This window comes from Dama dama, chromosome 27 (genome assembly GCF_033118175.1).
Source record: "Dama dama isolate Ldn47 chromosome 27, ASM3311817v1, whole genome shotgun sequence".
In the NCBI taxonomy this organism is placed as follows: Eukaryota; Metazoa; Chordata; class Mammalia; order Artiodactyla; family Cervidae; genus Dama; species Dama dama.
In genome coordinates, this window is record NC_083707.1 from 21,825,079 (window position 1) to 21,850,009 (window position 24,931).

At 47.2% G+C, this 24,931-nt stretch overlaps 1 protein-coding gene across 2 annotated transcripts in view; it reads right to left on the bottom strand.

The window, feature by feature from the left end:
- FHOD3 (formin homology 2 domain containing 3) overlaps positions 1–24,931 on the bottom strand; it is a 518,587-nt gene that overhangs the window by 48,478 nt on the left and 445,178 nt on the right. For both annotated transcript variants that reach the window (XM_061130778.1, XM_061130777.1), the window contains 2 exons: positions 22,964–23,844; positions 7,468–7,626 (listed from right to left, as the gene is read on the bottom strand). In XM_061130778.1, the coding sequence (XP_060986761.1) occupies positions 7,468–7,626; positions 22,964–23,844 (1,040 nt within the window). The remainder of the gene's footprint in view (positions 1–7,467; positions 7,627–22,963; positions 23,845–24,931) is intronic.

Here is a 24,931-nt window from a genome sequence, read left to right on the forward strand (position 1 = left end):
CAGGGTCTTTTCCAATGAGTCAGTTCTTCACATCAGGTGGCCAAAGTATTGGAGTTTCAGCTTCAGCATCAGTCCTTCCAATGAATATTCAGGACTGATTTCCTTTAGGATAGACTGGTTGGTTCTCTTTGCTCTCCAAGGGACTCTCAAGAGCCTTCTCCAGCACCACAGTTCAAAAGCATCAGTTCTTCGGCACTCAGCTTTCTTTAGAGTCCAACTCTCACATCCATACATGACTACTGGAAAAACCATAGCTTTGACTAGATGGACCCCTATTGGCAAAGTAATGTCTCTGCTTTTTAATATGCTGCCTAGGTTGGTCACAACTTTTCTTTTTTTTTTTTTTTTAATTTTTATTATTATTATTTTTTTTTTCCAGTGTGGTCACAACTTTTCTTCCAAGGAGCAAGCGTCTTTTAATTTCATGGCAGCCATCACCATCAGCAGTGATTTTTTGAGCCCCACAAAATAAAGTCTCTTACTGTTTCCATTATTTCCCCATCTATTTGCCATGAAGTGATGGGACCACATGCCATGATCTTAGTTTTCTGAATGTTGAGTTTTAAGCCAGCTTTTTCACTCTCCTCTTCCACTTTCATCAACAGGCTGTTTAGTTCTTCTTCACTTTCTGCCATAGGGTGGTGTTATTTGCATATCTGCGGTTAGTGATATTTCTCCTGGCAATCTTGATTCCAGCTTGTGCTTCATCCAGCCCGGCATTTCTCATGATGTACTCTGCATATAAGTTAAATAAGCAGGGTGACAACATACAGCATTGATGTACTCCTTTGCCAATTCAGAACCAGTCTGTTGTTCCATGTCCAGTTCTAACAGGCTTCCTGACTTGCACACAGACTTGTCAGGAAGCAGGTCAGGTGGTCTGCTATTCCTATCTCTTTCAGAATTTTCCAGTTTGTTGTGATCCACATGAAGTCAATTTTACTCCATATTAATTCAAAAAATTAAGAATAACATAAAAGACTGGACACGACATCATAATCAGCAAACGTGCAGATATTTATACAATCATGCCTCAGGATATATGTAGGTGGAATAGTAGTTGTCCTGGGCTCATGAGTGTTATCAGAGAGGGCAGCCTCAGGAGGCTATCAGAAGCCAGTGACAACAAACTGTATTGAAGATGTGTCTGGGGTGGGGTCAGAGTGAGTTCACAGGTGGTGAGCTCTAGATACTTCTTTTTCCAATATCCTCTCTGTCATGCCCCAAACACAGATTAAGTGGGAGGAATGGTGCATTGGGGAGATGCTCAGCCCATTGCCGACCCGCAGACTGATGCTATTGATCTCACCTGCCCATACAGATGACACTTCAAAAAGACCAAAACAATCCAAGCAGATGCCACTTATTTCAAAACACTCAGCATTTAAACTAGTTTTCAAAAGGGAAACTCAATGAAGAATTTGTATTCTAATTTTCTTAATGTTCAAATTGTTTTAAGCATGTACAAGGATTCCAAAACACAAAGTTGTCAACACTTTCCCCCTTCTTCAGAAGGCATTTTCATGTGATGACTTTTGTTGCCTTTTTCCTTTGGGAAAGTAATCAAACACTCTTACTTTTGTTTTTCACTTCTCTGACTAATTTAAACCATTTGTTCACTGTTGAAGATTTATGAGGTTGCCATCTGCCAGTTAATTTTACTTTTTTTTTTTTACACATCACTGACAATAAAAATAGTCATAAGACAGGGGACAGCAGGTCAAAGCTACCTTATATAAGGTGACGGCCCCCATTTTTCCATGAGCAGATGATAACAGAATGAGAATACCTTTAATCTGCTCTTTACCACGTCAGTAGATTTACTGATGACCCTGTGATGATCATCTGGTTGCACAAGGAGAAAAACATCAAACAAGACCATGACATAATAATCTCGGCGGTTTTTTGCTTTCCCCCAGACAGTGTTTCTCTAGCACTGCTTTAAGTATGCTTGCTTTTGTATCGGAAAATCATATTTCAGAGAAAAATGCCTAAGCCTTATTTTTTATGGACCCAAATATTCTGGGGTTTGGCCATCTCATTCACCTGCAGATGAGACCATAATAAGTAATCATCATGCCTTGTGAATTCTGAACAGAAACCTGGCTATGACTCTGGATAAGTATCTAACAGCAAAAAGTTGGAGCTGTTTTGGCCAAGGCTGGATGGTTTGCAACTTGCCATCCCATGAGATAATGGCTTTCCATCATGCACGGAGTCTCATAGAGAATTTAAAAAAAAAAAAATAAAACTTCTCAAGGTTAAAGGTTAACCTCTCAAGGTTCTCTTTCGATGGTATCTTCTTTCATTCTTGTGACTGCTTGGTGAGGCAGGTAAGGCAGAATTATGCAGCAAATATGAAGATGAAGATGTGGTGCCTGAAGTCAAGCTGGATCAACTGAGGCAGAGCTGTAGACCCACCCAGGGGCTCCTCCTACTTTCCAGCACCACCTCCGTGCTCATGGTACTTCCACAAACTACCAGTGTGGCTAAGGTGCCAGTCATCAGGACATCCTGGTTCCTGGGCCTGCAGACCCCACTGACTGGCTCCTGCACTCAGGTTCAACTGTGTATTCCTGGCTCTCACTCAGGGACCCACAGACGGGGTTCTCCAGCACAAACTGCTTGCAAAGATGCTGCAGTTTTGTATAGGCAGCCAAAGGGAATGTCTGTTTCTAGGATGCTGACTGTCCTGGCTGCCAAGCAGTGTCAAGTTAAATGTCGTTTGGGACCATTCAATTGTGTTAACCCTCTGAGTGGACACAGATGCTACAAAAATGAAAAAAGCAAGGAAAAATAGAAAACCCTCCTTCAGTTCAGTCAATGAGTCTTGTCCGACTCTTTGTGACCCTGTGGACTGCAGCATACCAGGCTTCCGTCACCAACTCTTGGAGCTTACTCAAACTCATGCCCATTGAGTCAGTGATGTCATCCAACCATCTCATCCTCTGTCGTCCCTTTCTCCTCCTGCCTTCAATCTTTCCTAGCATCAGGGTCTTTTCCAATGAGTCAGTTCTTTGCATCAGGTGGCCAAAGTATTGGAGCTTCAGCTTCAGCATCAGTCTTTCCAATGAATATTCAGGACTGATCTCCTTTAGGATGGACTAATTGGGTCTCCTTGCTGTCCAAGGGACTCTTAAGAGTCTTCTCCAACACCACAGTTCAAAAGCATTAATTCTTTGGCGCTCATCTTTCTTTATGGTCCAACTTGACCATACATCACATCCATACATGACTACTGGAAAAACCACAGCTTTGACTAGATGAATCTTTGTCAGCAAAGTATGATACCTCAGGGACATTTTACATGGGAAAATATCATTAATGCAACTTAGGGATGGGCCCCCATCATAGTCTAAAATTTAATAATCTTATGAAGAATGACTTTCTTAATGAAGTTAGTTAACTACTCCTGTGGGTTTTCATGAGTCAGATATAGAACATGGAGTTGCCAAGCAACACGTCAGTGAATACATCCTAATCACGTCTGGGTACACAGAGGTTTCAAGCAGCCCCATTAGACCATGGTGCCATGCTACAGAGCAGATGGTTTAGCAAAAGGCCACTTGGGTATAAGCTGGAAATCATATTAGTAAAGATCTGTAAGGACATGACTTCCATCTCTTCTCAGCCCTGATTTAACTTCTGAACAAGGCTAGACAATAAGCTCTGGGAGAGCGGCTCTGTGCAGAATGGACACCATCTCTGCCCCCGCGGGCCTCTAGATCAGTGGTCACAGGCAGCAGGTAACGACGGGAGGGCCTGGGTTACAGGTTCCCCACAAGGAGTGGTTTCTGCTGGACTCTTTTCAGCTACAACCGACAAGCATTGAAAATACACACTCTCTCTGCATTCACTCAGGCAGCTTCAGAGAAGGGGTTTTCAGTCAGGGTGATTCTGCCTCCACAGTATGTTGACACAGTCTAAGAAACACTCTTGGTTGTCACCACTGGGGCAGTGCTACTGGCATCATATGGGCAGAGGCCAGGGATGCTGTGAACACCCTACAACCCACAGGGCAGCTCCCACAATAAAGAACTGTCCAGCCCAGAATGGCAATAGAGCCACAACTGAGAAATCCTGCTTCCAATGAAAACTGTGACAAAAATGTGTAACTCCATCTTTATGACTATATATGATCTACTAAAAAGCAGAGATATTACTTTGCCAAACAAGGTCTGTCTAGTCAAAGCTATGGTTTTTCCAGTAGTCATGTATGGATGTGAGAGTTGGATTATAAAAAAAGGTGAGTGCCAAAGAACTGATGCTTTTGAACTGTGGTGTTGGAGAAGATTCTTGAGAGTCCCTTGGACTGCAAGGAGATCCAACCAGTCTATCCTAAAGCAAATCAGTCCTGAATATTCAGTGGAAGGACTGATGCTAAAGCTGAAACTCCAATACTTTGGCTACCTGATGTGAAGAACTGACTCATTGGAAAAGACCCTGATGCTAGGAAAGATTGAAGGCAGGAGGAGAAGGGGACCACAGAGGATGAGATGGTTGGATGGCATCACCGACTCAATGGACATGAGTTTGAGTAAGCTCTGGGAGCTGGTGATGGACAGGGAGGCCTGGTGTGCTACAGTCTATAGGGTCACAAAGAGTCGGACACAACTGAGCGACTGAACTGAACTGCACTGAAATGATGATCTACCGAAGCCTCACGACACAGCAAACTCTCAGGAAGGGCTAGGCAGTGTGTTCCGTGGCCGTATCTGTTCACCGTACACCATTTCATACACCAGCTACTCCTGGAGGAAAACTGTAGGCAGGACTGTGATGCAGACTGCAGTGTCCCATGTGTCTCCTCACTCCCCTTTCAGATTCCCTCTTGTTCTTTTCCGTGGGTGAGTCCAGACCCAGAGAGCCCAGCTGGGCCAGCCACCCCCAGGGCTGGCCCGTGGATTGCACTCTAGACTCAGGCTCTATAAACCACATTTCAGTTTGACCTCTTACTGGCTTGTGAGCTTGGGCACAGACAGATTAACTTTGGGATGCACCCTCTTCAACTTTAAGATGAGGAACATAATAGTATGCACCTCGTAAGGTTCCGATGAGCCTCTGTAAGCAGACCCTACTTGGTGTCTGGCCCGGAGGAGGAAACCCGTGAAAGTCTAGTTTATTAATGTGCTGCTGCTCCTTTATTTGTCATCATTACTTTCCTATCATCATTCCTTCCTGGCGCAAAAAGATGCTCAGCTGGAAACCAGTCAGAAAAGGAAAAAGTAATTTGATTCATTCTAAAGTCTGAGTAACCTATTGTATCTGAAACTTCCCCTACCCAGGGAGACTGACATTTCGGGACAGAACAAAGGCAAAACCAAAGGAATCCGTCTCTTTTGATGGACTTTCAAGTTCTCATGGCAAGAAGGGGAAATATTTTTAAAAGGGAAGGTTGTCATTTTTTCCTTCAATCAAGCTGCCTCTGGCTGCATTTGAAGCCTCTCTATGTATGAATCTGAAGCTTCTGCAATCTTTCAAAGATCCTGTGAAGTAAACAGGATGGCCAAATCATGCACGAGCACCTACCATGTCATCTGACTTGTGTGAGAGACACTTTGCACTTGGTTTGAGCCGACTGGCAGCCCCCACCTGCCTGACGGACACAAACTCCTTTCTCCCTTGTTGCTCTGGGGGCCCCATGGTGAAGCTGCCCCATATTGAGGCCAGCCCTGCCCCCTCCTTTCCCACTGTCTGGCAGCTGCCTCGGTGTCCCCCTCTGTATTTGCCTGCTGTCTCCTTTGGACCCCCTCCCGCATCTGCCACGTGCCCTCGCTCCCTGCCTGTGCTGCCTGGCCTGACTCCAGGGCTCGGGCCCCACTCTCTCTCCAGCCAGTGGCCAATGCACGTCCCCCGTCACACCTGCTCCTGGCACCGGCCGTGTGGGTGCTTCTAAGGCAGAACTGCTCAGGCCTTAGCTGGTTTCCTAGGTTTGCTATAACCAAGCATCGCAAACTGGGGGGCTTCAAACCACGGGAATGTGTTCCCTCACAGCCTGAGAGATTAGAAGTCTAACATCAAGGTGTCCACAGGGCGATGCTCTTTCTGAAGACTCAAGGGGAGGCTCTTTCCTTTCCTCTTCCTCGCTTCTAGAAGTTGCAGGCACTTCTCAGCATTCCTTGTCTTGTAAACACATCCCTCCAGTTTCTGCCTCCATCATCCCACGGGCGTTCCCCTCTGGGTGTCCTCTGTGTACACATGGCCTTCCGCGCTGTGTCTGTGTCCAAACTTCTCTCTCTTCTTAGAAGGCTATCAGCCAGGGGAGCAGGGCTCACCCTAATCCAGGATGACCTTATCTTAGCTTGATCACGCCTGCACAGACCCAACTTCCAAATAAGGTCACATTCCAAGGTTCTGGGTAGCATGGATCTTGAAATCTGTACTCAATCTGTACAAACCTCTAGGAACACAGCTTCTGCTGTGGAGGCCTCTGCTTTCCAAAGCACAAGGCACGCCTGCCCACCTGGGTTCAGGCACCACTTTGCTCCATGGCCCCCACCACCCCCTCTCACACTCAGGCCTGGGGGTGCGGCCGGCACAGCCCCCCAGCCCTTCCTCACTTCCAACTCTCCTGCCGAAGCCCCTCTCCCTCACTGCAGCCAGGCTTCACTGGCTTCCTTCACTCTCGAGTCTTTCAAATGAGACTGGGTATGCGGGAACCTCCAGTACGGAGATGCTTTCAAGGAATCCAGGGCTCCGTGCCAATAGGAGGAGGCGTGGGTGCCACGAATGTCACGAAGCAGTGTCCTGAGATTCCCCATTCTACCCAGTGGGTCCCCAGGCCGGTCACACCCCTGGAGGACTCTGTGGGCCAAGCCATTGGCTCCACTCACTCACTCTCTATTACTAGAAGAGGAGATTGAACTTCCCACAAATGGGCACCAGCCCACAGCGGAGCGTGCTGGACCCTGGCAGAGCAGGGGGGCTGTGGCTCTGGCGGGGGCACCCACCGGTCACAAAGTCACAGCCAGGACGTCAACTTCTCTCCACTTGTGCCACTCAGGCCAACAGATGCTGCGGACTCAGTTGGCTTGGGTTCCCCAGCTGATCAAGTGAAACCCATCTCTACACACAGCAATGGGCGCCAAGAGACAAACAAAGCCATTGACACGGAGGTGAGCGTGCACAGACAAGCCTACTTTTAAGACTGTTCATGAAACGTATTTGGTTTGAAGCAATGTGAAAGAAGGCATTCCAGTGCCCCGTGGAGGCTGTCAAGTTCTTCTTCCACGTCGAGGCAGGTGGAATGTGGTCAGAAGGAAGTTAATGAATAAACCTGAACTTCCCAATAAGCAAAGTGGGGTTTCTTCCCCCACCCCCAGAAGTTAAAAAAAGGATGTGAGAATTATGACACTATTCAGAGTCTGGCAGAGACAAAAAAGTGGCAAGCCACCCTGTGGAGAAAGAAAGTCATATTGGACAGTAATGCAACAGAACATAAATAACACTCTGTCGAGCTCCTCTTACCTCAATCCCTTCTTTGTTTAAGGCATATTCATCAAAATTCAAAATGGCTATCTTAATCGTTCTTGGAGGGGGCAGGACCGTCAGGCCAATATTAATAGCATTGCTCCTCTTGGAGTCCAGGACAATGATCTCCTGCTTTTTTCCATCTGCAGCCGTTTTCTTGTGATAAAATAAGGAGAATCCAAGATTAATGCCTCATCTTCGGTCCTCCATTAAAAGCAAACTCACGACTTATTTAGAGGTGAAAACAAATGGCCTGGGTTTAGCTCAGGGAGGGACTGGCTACCGCTCAGCACTGCAGAGATCAGGGATTAGCCCCAAGAAGCTGCCAAGAGGGGGGCGGCCATGGAACTTCTCGAGTCAGACACATTACAAAATAAAATTGATTTTCCTTCAATTGGGAAAAATGTGATATTTTGCAAGGAAAAAAAAAAAAAGAAGAAACACCCTGTTTTTTTCCATAGAAGCAGTGGAAACAGGATTCAGACCTTTCTGAGTTCCCTTCCTGTGGGCTGCGAGGTGTTGGAATGTGCCTTGGTTGGCCCTGGAGCGTGTGGTGCATGCCCAGAGATGGAGAAAGCTGGTCCACGCGCCAAGGAGATGGGAGCCAGGGGGGAACCCGGCATCGCTGGCGGGTCAGCCCTCTGCATCTCCAGGGCTCCTCTCGGCATTCCGCCCTGACACCTGAGCAGTCTCTGCCACATTCATACATCTGGATGCGGCCCGCTGGGTGGGCAAAGAGGAGAATGGGATGAACTGGCAAAGAGGCCAAGGAGGGGGCCATGCCCCCTGCTGTCCCGGGCATCCTCAGGGCAGCCCCTGTGGCCAGCCCAGGGCTGGCACACGGCCAGAAGCCAGGAAGGGTGTAAGGTGCTGAGCCAGTGCTCTCCTCTGCCCAGAGCTATGATGACAAGGTCCCCAACTTTCCCCGTCAGCTCTTAGGAAAGCAAAGGCAGCTGGAAACGGGGACAGGCGGAAGGGGGCTGGTCAGCAAGCTCCCTGTGCTGCACAGCCTCCCTTGGGGCCCCCAGGCCTGGAGGTTGATGATTCTGATTCATGAAACAAGCCCGGGCTGACGAGGATGGGTGAGACCGTGCAGCACGCTGAAGGGTGAGCTCCCTGAGTGAGGGGCCCAGCTTCGGGGGAACAACTCACCTGGTAATGGAGGGGGTGAGGGTCTCTGGAGAAGCTGTCACATGAGCTGGACCCTAAAGACTGTATAGGACTAGCCTGGGGCTGGGGGAGCCAATGAGGAGAGGAGAAGGGCCTTTGAACAGTTCCAGGGAACTGCCAGGGATGAAGCTGGAAGTTGCCAGGGCCACATCAGGGGACTCCATGAGTCAGCTGCTCAGAACCCCTCTGCAGGCGGGTCTCAGCCAAGCAGCTGACGCCAGTTGGTCTCCTGCACTGAGGCCTGAGCCTCTCCTCTGAAGAAAGGAACCAGGCTGGGCCTGGTACAGCTGAGCGACTGCTGCACCACTAGAGGCTGGGAGCTGGCAGGAAGAAACTGGCCGCGGCCCCTTAAGTCCTACTGAGCCCTTCCAAGCTCAATTGCTAACATTCTATTTTAGGTCCTTACACATGCATTTGGAAATAAATTACAACTTCTTCATGAAGAAAATAACTGAAAGCATCCCAGCCATTTGGGCGCCTGGTGGCCAGGAGGAACAATTCCTGTGGGTGTGTCATGGGCTTGGAACTGTGGGCTCCCAGGGACACGTGGCATAAATGCACCCCTACTCTGCAGGGCAAGCTTGTCTTCTATATGTTTAAGCCAATAAGTTTATCAGGAGCTCCTGAAACGTCTACTTTAAAATATTATTTGGGGGTTTCCCTGGTGGTCTGGTGGTTAAGAGTCCACCTGCCAATGCAGGAGACATGGGTTCAATCCCTGGTCCAGGAAGATCTCACATGCCACGGAGCAAGTAAGCCTGTGAGCCACAGCTACTAAGCCCATGCTCCAGAGTCTGCAAGCCACAACTACTGAGGCCTGCGCACCCAGAGCTTGTGCTCTGCAACAAGAGAAGTCACCGCAACGAGAAGCCCATGCACTACAACTAGACTGTGGTCTCCACTCACAGCAACTAGAGAAAAGCCTGTGCAGCAACAAAGACCTGGCACAGCCAAAAATAAATAAATAAAAATAAAATTATTAAAAAAATATTACTTTGTTGAAATGCTAAAAAGGCATGAGAAAAGGTTTGACAAAATGCTGAAGAAGGGAATGAAGAGGGATGTGATGACCTGTGTGCCCACCCTGGGGTGGCGGGGTGCCCACTCCTCCAGGCACTGCAGGAGGCCTGCCCAACATCTAGTCCCTCTTCTCTGCTCACCAACAGGGCCTGGATTTCTTTCAGGCTGGTAATATGTTAGTGAAATCAACCACCTCGCTGGATCCCTTGCAGCTAAGGCTGGCAGTTTGGGTTTCTGTTTTCCTGATTCAAAAGCGCTGGACCCGTGAGCCATGCCTTTTGCCTTTCCTCCATCTTCCTGCCTAGAATGTGAACATGAGGCCTGGAGGGCAGCAGTGAGACATCTCGTGAGTGTACGGAATGAAGCCTCATGGATGGCAGCACGAAGACAGAAGCCTGGGACCTGGCATGGGAGAGGCACCAACCCAGAGCCAGATTCCAGCACAGGAGGCATTGACAGAAAGGCAAGGATTCCCTAGGAATCATTAGACCTTAGACCCCATCCACAGAGTCTGCAGAGATGCCTGAGCAGGCCCAGCCCCACCGCTGCCTTTGTGCAAATGAGAGCAAGATGCCCACCCCGAGGGAGACACAGTCCCACGGCAAATCCTTGAAAGAGAAGCACCGCTCAGATTTCAGCCTGCCCCCCTCAGCCAGTGTCCACCTACAGCAAGCACTCAGGACAGACCCAGGGGGTGGCTCTAAGCCTGACATGCCCTTTTCCTCATTCTTAGCAGAACTCAGTTCACATCAATGGACACCCTCTGCTCTCATAAGTTGAGAAGAAGCCAGCCTCTGGGCATCCTGAGATAATGGGGAAGCTGTTTCTACAGAGGACATGTTTTCAGAGCACGTCCACCCACTTCGAGAAGGAAGGAATAAGAATTAGTCATATCTGAAGCTGAATTATTAACTCTCTGGATTTTATACAAGTGGGTATTTTAAATGCTCTTCTTCATAACTGAAACAGACTCCACTGGATGCCACTGACCCCTCAAGTGCCTTGGCAGCCTCTCTGCCCAAGATGAGGGGTGGGTCATGTAGGCTTGCCCAACTGTCTCCTCCCCTCACAACAACCCAGAGTAGCATCTGCAAGAACAAGCCAAAGTGCTCTGTGCCCAGGAGCACATGTTGGTATCTAGGGATTAGCCGTTATCAATTCTGATCCATTTCAATCCTCCAAGCTCCAGATCAGCAAGAGTGACCTTCACCATGTCCTTCACCTGGTCCTATGTCTGAGCGGCTGTCAGCCATCCTGTTCCATAAAGTCTCTTGGGCCCTGGCCTTCCTTCCTGCTACCTCCATCCCAAGCCTGACCCCTGGCGCCGGCCTCCCAGGGCAGCCACCATGGGCTTCCTGCTTCCATCCTCTTCTCACCCCAAACCCATCCATCTTAATTCTTGCCAAGAGTCCTTCTCAGAGACTTGCTTTCTTATTGTACTTCTTTGATCGGAGAGTCTGTGACTGTCCATTGTTTGAAATGAGAAAAATGGGAAATTGGTCAATGATGAAAAGAGGAGATAAAGCATATAAGACAGGGTCCCTTGTGAAGGAGGTTAGGAAAGGTTAAATGACCTTCTAAAGGCTTCTGGAAAGGAAGGGCTAAGATGTGATGCAACAAAGGTGGAACAGGGTTGGGAGGATGACAGGAGGTGATACTTCTAGGCAGGAGATCAGAAAGTTGATTTGTATTTTACACAAGACCAGACACATTCCGAAAAACAACATACAAACAAGGAAACAAAACCCCCAGACTTTCCTGGTGGCTCAGTGGTAAAGAATCCACCTGCAGGAGACACGGGTTCAATCCCTGATCCAGGAAGATCCCACATGCCTCAGAGCAACTAAGCCCATGAGCCACACTACGGAGCCCATGCTCTAGAGCCTGCGAGCCGCAACTAGTAAAGCCTGCTCTCCCTAGAGCCCATGCTCCTCGACAAGAGAAGCCACCACAGGGAGAAGTCTGTGCCCCACAACTAGAGACGAGCCCGCACAGCATCAAAACCCAGCACAGCCAAAAACAAATAAATGATTGAAAAGAAAACTCTAATAGACTTATGGACACGGGGAGAGGGGAGGAGAGGGTGAGATGTATGCAGAGTGACATGGAAACTTACATTACCATATGTAAAATAGACAGCCAATGGGAATTTGCTGTAGGGCTAGGAAACTCAAACAGGGGCTCTGTTATCAATCTAGAGGGGTGGGGTGGGAGGGAGATGAGAGGGAGGGTCGGGAGGGAGGGGATATATGTACACCTATGGCTGATTCATGTTGAGGTTTGACAGAAAACAGCAAAATTCTGTAACACAATCATCCTTCAACAAAAATAAATTAATTAAAAAAGAAAAGAAAACTCCAAACCTCTGGAAATATCAATACAGGACCTACTTGAAGGAAGTGACAACATTTTCTTGAGAGTAATAAAAGAAGATGTGGGCAAACAAGAAACATCATGTTCCTGAATAAGAAGTCTCAGCATTAAAAGGATGTTCATTATCTCGCCTCATAAAATTTATACACAAATAACATATATTTATTATATATGCAGGTAAAGAACCACCTGCAATGCACGAGACCTGGGTTCGATCCCTGGGTTGGGAGATCCCATGAAGGAGGGCACAGCAACCCACTCCAGTATCCTTGCCTGGAGAATCCCCATGGACAGAGGGGCCTGCAGGCTATAGTCCATGAGGTCACAAAGAGTCGGACATGACTGAGTGACTAAGCACAGCACAGCACATATATTTAAGATGATGCTAATCAAATTCCAAGAAGATGTTTTGGGAATTTGAAAATATTCTAAAGTTACTATGAAAGAATATATGTGTAAAAAGATCCATAAGTAGATATATATATATATATATATATATAAAATATCTACCCAATCAGCCATAAAAACTTATAAAACTGATATAATTAATGTGTGGCATTGGCACTAAACAGCTATACTGATAATATAGAATAGAATAATAGGACAGAGAAAGCTGTCTATACAATGATCCAGGGCATTCCAACAAGACAGCAAGACCATAAGCCACAATCCATTATGAAAGCCTGATTCTAATACGGAACCAAAGTAACTTTTAAGTAAAAACAACAAGTATGGTAGGTTAACATCATAACAGACTGGACTGACTCAGATCTTTCTTCTTTAAAAAAAAAAAAAAAAAGACAGCAGAAAGCAAGAACATAGGCTTGTGTGAGAATGGCCAAGGGTCATCATGGTGAGGTTATGCCACACCTCATGAGACCCTTTTGCTGATTTTGGAGTCCCAAGACATTATCAGTGATGATCCATGACAAACCCTGGCAAAGGCAGGAGACGAGGCTGAAAAGCAAACTCAGTCCTTCAACTGTCTCTTGTTGGTTGGCAGGGTATCGTCCCTTATTTATTATATTTTTTGCCTTTTTTCAACTGTAGATCTCATTTCCTTAAATAGTATTTCCTGAGTGACTATTAGGTGGCTACTCTTTGAGTGGGGACATTTTTCATGAAGACCAACAAAAAATGTAGGGGGCCAGGATGCCACTGAAAGCAATGGTCAATCCTGGGGCAACAGGAAATAAGGGTATCTCCCTCAGTTCTTTGATAGACGGTCAATCAGCCAAACCTGTGCCCTCAGGGCTCAAGAACTGACAGAGAGAAAAGGATGTTGATGGAGTAGCTGTGGGTCGGGTCCCAGGTGCAGGATGCAGGACTTGAGGGTGCTGAACATGAAAATTGGAACAACTGTCTCTCGGGCGAGATAGCTGCCCAGCTAAAGAGTTACCGTAAGTTAGAGTGGGGAAACCAGGGTGGGGATGTCTCTAGACATGCAACTGCCCCCAGTATGTCCAGAAGTACTCAAGGTAAAAGAGGAACTTGCTCCTTGAAGGGCCAGGGGGCACTCTGGGAGGAGGTCAGGCTCTGGTTTGCTCCCAGAAAGCCTAGCGAAGCTGAACTTCTGAGCCGAACGAGGTGGCGACACCCAGAACCTCCTTCAAAGTAGCAACTCTCAGGGAGACTCCAACATGCCAAGAGCTGCCCTCCCAGAAATACTGTCTCTGGAGAAATGCTTCAGGCTTGGACGGAATGTAGGGTTTTGTTTGTTCTTGACTTGGCCAAGAGGACTGCAGGGAGCGGGGAGAGGATGTAACAGCCAAAACGGGGAGAAACGGAGGTCACCCTCTATGGAAAGAGATGCTGTCAAGGCTAGCAGAGACCTCTTAGAGAGAAGGGCCAGGAAGGAGTTCACCGAGGCAGTTCAGCTCCTTTCCCCCAAGCTGTTCAAGAGGGCTGAGGGTCAGTTTCAGGAAGCAGAAGTGAGCCCCTCCAAGAGGATGCTTCAAACAGGCAGCACCCAAGGCCACAAGAGTCACAGAATTTCTGAGAAGCACAGAGGGGATTCTCCATTTAAGCACGGATTGCTAACTGCCAGGGCTTGGGATGAGGGCTGGGACTTCTCTCTGCAGCCCCGGTAGAGCCCAGATTCACTTGGTGGTCAGCTCCCTGGGTTGGAGTGGGCTTTCTAAAACCAAGCAAGTCCAAGAGGTTGGGCCCTGCAAACTCAGCCACTCCAAGGGGCAGAAAGTCACACACAACAGGAAGATTTTCTAGAATGGTTAAACCAGATATTCAGGTCCACTCGGGGGACTGTGGGGCTACACCAATCCCGATGCTGAGACGGATGACCAGAGGCCTCAAAGAGAAGAGACAAGCACATCAGGTTTTTGGATGCAACAAAGTATTGCTTCCAAGAACAATTGCTTTCAGAATTTCTAAGTAAAGTGCCAAACTTGATTCTGAATGGTTACAGGGGTAGGGTACCACCATGTGTGACCACAACCTGATTTTGTTCAATATCCTGAGGGTAAGACCATCACTTCCCCTCATAATCATTCAGTTTTGGAAAAGAGAAGGGTGAGCATTCAGGCAGCAGTTACGAAAAGGTGGAAAGGAAGACTTTGATGCTAAATAGTAGTCCTTAAACTTACAGGCTATTTAAAATCCCACACTGGAATCTCAGGAAAGTCACATGAGACAAAGGATAAGAAAATCAATAGCATATGAAGACCTGTTAGCACAGCACAAAAGTACATTCTCCCCTGTTGCCCTGGGTCTACTCAACAACCCCAGGAGGTCAGGCATACAGGCTCAGGCCTGGTTTCTCCACAACACCCCACCCATAATCAAAAACAGGCTCAGAGAAGTTCACCGACTTGCTCAAAATCACAGACCAAATGAAATTTGAAACTGCAGTAGCAAAGCACACAGACCATTGAGGAGAAAGAGTCTTTTTCAAAAAATGGCAAGATTTTTAAAAATCCCTAAGGGAAGAGAATGAAGAAGTGTCCAGAGCAGGAACTTGAAAGTAGCCAAAACAAAATGCAATCTGGGGATCACAGGAGCTCTGAAGGGTAACTGAAAATATCCAGAGCAGCAAATCACTCAGATGGGTCAACTGGGGTCTGACCCATTCCCAGCCTGGCGGCCTGGGCAAGTCACTGCCCACTCTGTGCCTCCTGTTCAATCTGGGACCCAATCTCGCAGGATTTGTTAGAAGGATGAAATAAGACAACGGATGTAAATCAGTGAGAGAAACACTCAGCCTCTGGCAAGCATGACAGAAGTGTCTGCTAGGACCATTACAATAGTATTACTGAGACTTCCCTGGTGGTGCGGTATAAAAGAATCTGCCTGCCTGCCAATGTAGGGGACATGGGTTCAATCCCTGGTCCGGGAAGATCCTACATGCCATGCAATAACTAAGCTTGTGAGCCACAACTACTGAAGTCCATGCACCTAGGGCCTGTGTTCTACAAGAGAAGCCAGGCAACAAAGAGCAGACCCTACTCACCGCAACTAGCAAAAGCCTGAGTAAAGCAATGCAGACCCAGCGTGGTCATAAATGAATGAATAAATAAAATTAAAAAAAAAAAGAATAGTATTATTGGTATGGATACATGTAAAGTACTTAGGCCAATACCTCGAAAATAGTGTTTTTGCTCTTTACACTATTGGCTCTTTTTTAAAAAATCATTTTTAACCTAATGACATTACATTTTAAAAATACATGGTTTATCAATGCACATTTTTCATAACTAGTGCATGTACTACATTTACTGATGAAAGGCACCTAGGTACACTTGAGTGTCAGATCAGAGCAGTGTCCCCACCCCAATAGTGATAGCCCCAGGGGACAGTGCAGGGACTTGGTTCTCAATTTAGCCTCCAGGGCTGCTTCCCAGGGACATTGGCAACTCCCCCAGGGCTCCCTGAAATGAACTCATGGGTGCTCACAAGAGTCTGCACAGACCCCCAGGAATATGGAGTCCCCGAGTGGGAAGCAGATCTAGTGAGTGAGTTATCTGGAGTGCTTCTGAAGGTCTCCTTGCAGAGGAGATGGTAGTGGATGTCTTGCTTTCTGTTTTCGAGGAGGAGAAAATTGCTGTTATTGCCACATGCTAAATTCCCTCTGAGTCCAAAGACTGGACTCCAGGACTAATGGGAAGGGGCATTCTGGAGAAAAGAACAGGACAGTCTCCTTCTTGGCCAGGAGACCTGGCTGCCTCCATGGCTGAGGGCAGAATGGGCAAACATTAACTTACCACCTCCGACTGGGAGAAACTCAACATCATTTATCTGTGGAAGGAAACATGTCTGATCAACCTACTGACATTTTCTGAAGGAAAACCAGGAAATGTAATTTATTTAGGCCAGTGCTTTACAATTTGGGGGACACAAGAGAATCCCCAGGGGCATTTTTAAACAACAGTGATGCCTGGGTTCCATCCCAGAGGTCCTGACATCCTTAATCAGGAGTGGGCACAGGGGCACAGAGGTCTAAAAGATGTGAGTGTGACCAGAGTCACCAGTTTAGACTTGCAAAAAGTCTTAAGGCTTGAGACAGGATTGTTGGGTGAGTAAAAAGTTGTTCTTTCAGAAAGAACAACACAATTTAAAAATAGGAAATGAAAGGCAGGGATCAGAGAATATTTCTTAGGATATAAAAACAGGGATCCCCCTGCCCAGCCCCCTGCCATTCAAAGATGCAGCAAGGTCTGATCTTGTCACTTTCATGAATGATGTGGGATAATGTCCCCACAGCTAGAGACAATGCAGGAAGTTTTCACCGATGCTAAAAGGAGTCTGAGGTGCCCAACAGACGCCAGGGTCATCTCAGCCCTGGGAACTGAGCTGTCAGTGACTGAGAAAGCATCCTTCCACACTTGGGGGTTAATGAGCTCTGTGAGGCTCTGGGGTCGAGCACAGTGGGCTCCTGAAGACAGTGCATACGTTGCACCATCGCTAACCCCATCGCTAAGTCCTTGGAAATAAACACAAAACCCTGCTCCATCTCTGTGCATAGCCCCTGGGCTTCTGCCACAACATGCCATGATAAAGATGACTAAGGTCCAGAGAAGGGCCACCGTGAAGGCACAAACTTCCACATTGGGGGAGAGGATGAAGCAAGTAGAGTAGGGAAGAGAGCTTGGGCAAAGATCGTGGAGGCTTGCAGTCCAGGCAGGTGGACAGGGCTTGCCTTCCAAAGTTTTCTGAAATGCTGCCATGGAGAATCACCGCTTTGAGTTTTTAAAGAGCAATTTTACTAGCAGTAAAGGATGCAGTTTTAAAAAGTGGATATTCAGCACACAGAACTTATCATCCCAGAGGGCACAGTGACTGAAAATAGAAACTGGGCTAAGGACATGATTTATTAAGAGAACTCAGAGTCTTGGAGAATACTGCTAAGTTTGAGAGTATTTCCATGAAAGGCGACCGACCTCTCAAAGTGCTTGTCAGCATCACTGTCACAGACCCCAGGGCCAGCTCAGCGAGGCACGAGTTCTAGAAATGGGAAATCATTCCTCCTCGCTCCCCTCTAGCTGCCAAAAGGGTGACGCCACAGGATATTTTCAAAACTGTCCGCTGAGAAAGTGTCCATGACAGTGATGCCACAATACAGATGTCATAACGATGTGACTGCTATGAAATTTTCCCAAGTTCTGTAATGAGGGAGATATACGTGGGAAAGCATGAAGACAAAAGACAGAACAACAGCAAAAAAGCCACAAAAGAGAGTATGAAAGTGAACATCGCTCAATCGTGTCCGACTCTTTGAGACCCCATGGACTACGTAGTCCATGGAATTCTCCAGGCCAGAACACTGGAGTGGGTAGCCATTCCCTTTTCCAGGGGGTCTTTCCAACCCAAGGATCGAATTCAGGTCTTCTGCACTGCAGGCGGATTCTTTACCAGCTGAGCCACCAGGGAAGTCCAAGAATACTGGAGTGGGCAGCCTATCCCTTCTCCAGGGGATCTTCCCAACCCAGAAGTTGAACTGGGGTCTCCTGCATTGCAGGTAGATTCTTTACCAACTGAGCTATCAGGGAAGCCTAAATAAAGCTGAAAAATGTTTAGTTAGGAATAACATTTCTGTGGAACTGGCCAGAACAGGCTTGCTTATTGGTAAATTTAGAAAAAAAAAATGTTAATTTCCCACATTGGCTCTTTGAGTTTTTACAGCAGAGGCCAACTGTCAAACAGTTACATTTCCAATGTTATTGCAGTTTATCCAGTACCCTAGCTGAAAGACTTTTGAGAGGTGAAGAGAGTGACCTTAATAATTCCCCTGGGACCTCCGGCATACATGGGGACCATCCTGGATACACTACGGTGTGTGATCACCCCAATGAAGTCCCAAAGTTGGGCTTGGAATTTCCAGGCAGAATTCAGGTTTTCTGAGTGTGCTGTTAAACAAAATAACATTCCCTTATGACCTGAATTTGCATAAAGGATAGGAAGATATTCTTCTCTTCTCTGGAGAATAAAACAGAAGTGGGGGAGGGGTGAAGTCAACGTGGAGAATGATGGTGGGAGCAATGCCCCCCTCACTGGTGCTTTATTTTTCACTTTAAATCAATGGTTCATAGCTTTGGTTGAGTCCCGGGGGAGCCTTTCAAAACAACTCAGGCTGGGGCTTACCCCAGACGAAATAAATCATCTCTGGATTTTCTTAAAAAGTCACTACTAATAGTTTATGAAATGGTTCAAAACTTCAAGGTAAATAAAGTCAAACAAATGTATCCAAATCCATTCCAGTGGCCCCTCCCCACAGTAAAGCAATGAACCCAGGTGAATAAGACAGCCAAGAGTCCCCAAAGGTGAAGCCAGGTCCCTTCTTCCTTCTGGGCCCCTCTTCTGCTCCACACCTTCCGCGGTCTGTCTGGATCTGGGGATGTAAAAGCTGCTCTTTTGGAAGGAACAGGGACTCGGCTGCCCTAGAGGCATACAGCTTGGAAGGCCACTTCCTGGGGCTTCTCGGGATGATGTCAAAACCATGGAGGGTAATTCCCCATCCCCAGGGGTTTTCTGCCCTCACACCCAACTCTGGGGTCATTTTAATCATGTATTATGACATTCTCCACATCTTAGACCAACAGCAAAAACACAATGTGATGAAATGTAGCACAAAATTTCTTTCTTTCTCCGCAACACATAATTAAAGCTACCTTATTAAAAAGCTATACATATAGTCTCCAGATAAGAATACTGGAGTGGCATTATCAGAGAAATGCAAATCAAAACCTCAGTGAGGTACCATTACACACCAGTCAGAATGGCTGCTATCCAAAAGTCTACAAGCAATAAATGCTGGAGAGGGTGTGGAGAAAAGGGAACCCTCTTACACTGTTGGTGGGAATGCAAACTAGTACAGCCGCTACGGAGAACAGTGTGGAGATTTCTTAAAAAAAACTGGAAATAGAACTGCCATACGACCCAGCAATCCCACTCCTGGGCATACACACTGAGGAAACCAGATGTGAAAGAGACACATGCACCCCAATGTTCATCGCAGCACTGTTTATAATAGCCAGGACATGGAAGCAACCTAGATGCCCATCAGCAGATGAATGGATAAGAAAGCTATGGTACATATGCACAATGGAATATTACTCAGCCATTAAAAAGAATTCATTTGAATCAGTTCTAATGAGATGGATGAAACTGGAGCCCATTATACAGAGTGAAGTAAGCCAGAAAGATAAAGACCAATACAGTATACTAAGGCATATATATGGAATTTAAAAAGATGGTAATGATAACCCTATATGCAAAACAGAAAAAGAGACACAGATGTACAGAACAGACTTTTAGACTCTGTGGGAGAAGGCGGGGGTGGGATGTTCAGAGAGAACTGCATTGAAACAAGTATACTATCAAGGGTGAAACAGATCACCAGCCCAGGTTGGATGCATGAGACAAGTGCTCAGGGTTGGTGCACTGGGAAGACCCAGAGGGATCGGGTGGAGAGGGAGGTGGGAGGGAGGATCGGGATGGGGAATACATGTAAATCCATGGCTGATTCATGTCAATGTATGGCAAAAACCACTACAATATTGTAAGGTAATTAGCCTTCAACTAATAAAAATAAATGGGAAAAAAAAAAGAACTGTATCCTCAGAACATGTAGATTCTAACATTCAGTAGGTGCTCAATAAACATTTATTGATTAATGAAAAAAAAAAAAAAAGAATACTGGAGTGGGTAACCATTCCCTTCTCCAGGGAATCTTTACCACCCAGGGATCAAACCCACATCTCCTGCACTACAGGCAGATTTTTTTACTGTTTGGGCCACCATGGAAGCCCATATGTATATGTAAGTATATACATATATATGTATGTATGTATATTGCCTGCCAAAAGAGAAAAGTAGATCCAGTTCTAGACACTATTTGGAAAGGAAATCACAAAGCACATCTCTCTGTTCTTATCATCGCCATGAGGTGGTCACCCCAGCCTTGGATCTGGCACACGAGTCCCTAGGGGATGACTCAGATGGTCACCACCATGCCCCACAACACTGGTCTGATCTAAGTTTTCTGATGCAAAGTACAACTGATTCCCTTTGCTCTGTGCTGCCCTGTGAAGTATATTTTATTTTCGATGCACTCTATTGTTCTTAATGAAAAACTTCTCATGAGCCAGAATGTGGAAGTAGCTATTTACAGCTAAGTTTTATGAACATCATAGTCAAGAATTAGAAACAAACGTGAAATTGGTTATAGCTGTACTAGCCCACATAACAGATTCAACTCTCCAATCTGCGTCCTCGCCATTTGTAACATTTGCAAATTAGTCTCTGCTCACATTTCCTAGCCGTCCCCCTCCTCCCGAAAATGGGCTCCTGGGTCCCACTGCAGGACATTCTGGGATCAGGTAAATTTTTCAACATGCTACTTCCCTCTTACGCTCTCACTTTATAAAAACTAGGTGAGCCTTTGTAGCTGGGCAATACAGGTTTTCAAGAGGTCACCACTTACTTAAGAAAGAACTGAACTCTGGGCCACTGAGAGCGCGCCAACCAGGCTCCCATCACTGACCACAGTGGAGCCAAGAGAAGAAGTGGGGGAGGTGAACCCGTTCGGGGTCTTCTCAAGAAGCTTTTCACTTTGCCATTTCTTTCATAAAAAATGAAGTCAGAAGTGCCTTCATTGTCAACTGGGACTCTTTAATTCCTCAACCCCTTAACCCCAAGTCAAGAGCCGGCAACCTCTGAGGCTAAGGAGCAACCAGGATAAGCCTGGAGGGTCCAGGCAGCCAGAGGGGCTCACGTGGGAAGGAGTGGGATGAAGGAGGCATGCCAACCAGATCAGTGGGAGCGAGGGCACGTCCTGGGTGATCCAACTGCTCTTTTAACCACGCCAGGCCAGCCTTCTCCCAAATGGCAGGTCTGACAGTAAGAGCGGAAGGGGCCATAAGGGTGGCTCATCACCACACGTGACCAGTCCTGGAAGTCAGGACACAGAGACACCGAGAGCAATATCACCTCCCGTGGCACTGTTTTCTAGAGAGAACAAGAGGGTTCTACTTCCAGCTGGGGGACAGGACTGGCTGGCATGGCTTTCTATTTTGAATCTTGGCAGCTGGATTCATAAACAGGAAAAAGCTGGAATTCTGACTTGGGGATGGGGTGGGGCTGGAAATGGTTCAGATTCACATCCTTGCTGGAACTGGGCAGACATCAACTCGAGGGTAAAGGCCAACTCGGGAAGAGCAGCAGGTAGTTTCAGACCCATCTCCCCTGCCCCACCCCCGGCCCCAGTACAGGTTTTAACTGGAAGTTAACCTTTTAGAGCTCCCGACCTAGCCTTTCAGCATCACACATCACCAGTATCACACATGGTGACAGGCACAAACTCCATCCTCAGGTCCTTCTTGAAAGGATACTCCTGCCTGAGGAAACTGCACACACTTTGACTCCAAATCGGAGCCCGGCTGGCAGATCAAGGAGCCCAACTCAGTTTATACTCACCCAAAATGATGCTAAACGGAGCAACCCACGGAGCCGAAATTAATTCGCGATAGTAAATTCTGGCATGTTTACTCTAAACTAGCCTTTAAAAAGTGTTCTCTCTTACTCCAGGGCCCTGAGAAGGCAGTCTTAAACCTGTTTTAAAACTGAAATATACCCAGGATCTCAAGAGTTATTTTTTTAGACCAGTTCTTTAAGATATGTAAAGGAGACCCTGATAATGCAGTGAATCATCAGAAATAAAATCTGTGATCCAGTATCACGTGCCTTTTCAGCAGTGCTCCTTAGTCATGACTTTACCTTTGATGCCCAATAACTTCATATACAAAGGTCTTCATTTATAAAAGTAGATGGAACATCTCTCTTAAAGACACTACACCAGCAATGCCCTCAGGGTTCTCAAACATCTATGAGAAATAAGAAATCTAGATACACGTATAACGTTTACAGGATGCTAACTATATGACTGCATAGAAGCATCCAGATAGTGGTAGCAAGCTGACTCAGCCAGGGGATTAACTGAAGAAATGTCCCATAGCTTACTGTCTTACAGCTGAGGTTTAAACCACTATCAACCATAAACAACACATGTGAGCATGAATAAACACAGTCACAGAATGAAGTCAGTGTGTTTGATAAATTAGCAAGTCTACTTTCCTCTAGAGAATGTCATCATTTGCCGTCAGGCTATGCCAACAATCCCTGGGTAAACATTGTTTTTTTTTATTCCTCCAGGTTATTAGGTTCTTGGAAAGCTACTTGCCTATCGGTGTTAATAAGTTGCTAGCTTTGTTAGCAACAAAAGGTCTCTTACTCATTTAGCTCACACCTAATGTGTGACACAGGGCACTGGATGAAAAGTCAGATTTTTATACCAACTGCCTTTTTAAGCAATTAGTAAGAGCAACACAAAGGGCATTTTATGTATAACAAAACTCTCCATTCTACCTAACAACTGTAAGTAACGCAGCAAATGAAGAGGCATGCTGGAGGCAAGCGATACCTTGGAGACGGACAGTTCCTTCGATTTAGACTCAAACAGGTGCTCCAGCTTGGAGGTGTCCACCTTAATGGGTTCCAGTTTCGACCACAGGAATTCTCTGCAGCGGCCATTGTTCTTACACGGCCACTCAAAAGGCCGGACTTCATTCCAGAACAGACGGATGGTCTTCTTTTTCTTGGTGAATGCTGGCTGACCCCTGGGTACCTGGGGCCACCCTAAGCCCTGAGGAGCATTGAATACTGGAGGGGGAGCCAATAAATTACCGGGGACTGGAGGGGGAGGCACGCCGTCCAGCAGGGGTGGAGGGGGTGGGGGCGGCAGACCCAGAAAGGTGGGCGGGGGCGGGGGAGGCGGCCCTGGGGCCTCTCGGTGACCCAAGTCCACGTCCAGGACGTCAATGTCATCCTCCTCGCCCAGGTCAGTGAAATCCATGTCCTGGATTCTGAGCTCCCTGGGATTGGCCATGAGCTGGTCCCAGATGTAGTCGGATTCCGTCTTGGGCTGAGCCGAGGCCTTCTCTGTGACCTTATCATTGGGCTCCGCGTCAGGGGAGATGGATCCCCTCCCTAGGTCCCCACTGTTGAATTTTTCCGCGAAGGCTTTCACACTGCCCCGGTTGTCCAGACAGCCAACGTCCACCCTCTTGACACTCTCATCCTGGGCCAGGGAACTGGCCTGCAGGGTGGATATCCGGCTGGCCAGGCTGGCTACCGCCTCCGCCCCCTGCGCGGTCCTCGCGGCCTCACCCTCCCCCTTCTCCTCGTCATCCGCGGGCTTTCTGTTATGGGCATACAGCATGTCCAGCATGAACCGTTTGCTGGTGAGGATGTCGCCACACTGCTCATTTACACCGGCATCCTGAACACCCGCGGACCACAAACCTGAAAGTACACAGGAGAAAAAAATGAGGACATCACAGCGGTCTCCATGCCATGAGAGAACCAAGCAGGCAACATGTGGGCATTTCACACAGGAGGAATCAGGAAGACCCAGAAATAAAGCAATAGAAGAGGAAGGTGGTCGTGGTTGACAAGATGCTCTTGATCAGAAAGAGATGCTGTGTCAAAGGGCCGATGGCTCACTCTAGGGACCCAATACTCTCATAGGTGTGAAACAGCTTGTGGCCCTGGCCTAGGCTCATGGGAAAAAATGTTCTCGTCTTTTCTGCTCACCCATGATAGCTGGTCAGGACCCACTCAGGGCAACTGCCCTAACTACACACAGGGAGGCAAGGAAATGCCCCCTCACCCACGGCAGGTACTGGAAAGGCTGTAGAATCACTCCTTTTTCCCCCTACTCCACCTCCACACCAGTGAAGCCAAACAGTCTGGAGAAATGCACAGACCATACCACTGGTCATACGGCCACCAGTCTTCAGCAGACCCTTAATGCTGCCTGGCAGCCCCATCCGTGACCTCTCCTAGATGGCTTTCCAGACGCCTCCTCTTTCCTCTAGGCTTCCATACTCAACTCATCCTCTGCAAGCCTCGCCTTGCTTTCTGTTTCAAAAACTTAATAGACAAAGTCGGAGCTCTTCCAGGGCCTCCATTCTGCCTCTACTCACCCACCTGCACCTAAACGCTGACCACGTCTGTCCTGTGACTACTGATCACCTGTCCTCTTGGTGGGACTCATCCGCTCCAGTGATTCTCCATCCTGCATCTCCCATGCTCCTCCCACTAGGTTTTCCTACTGGTATATAAACACAGTATAATTTTACCTGTTAAATGAAAACAAAAAATCTCACTTGATTCTACTTATCCCTCCAGCTATAATCCAAATTTTCTCCTTTCTTTTAAAGTAAAGCTGGGGTGGAGAGGGAGAGTTAGGAAGTTTGGGAAGGTCATACACACACTGCTATATTCAAAATGGATAACCAACAAGGACCTATTGTAGAGCACATGGAACTCTACTCAAACTTACCTGCCAGCCTGGATGGGAGGGGAGTTTGGGGGAGAATGGATACAT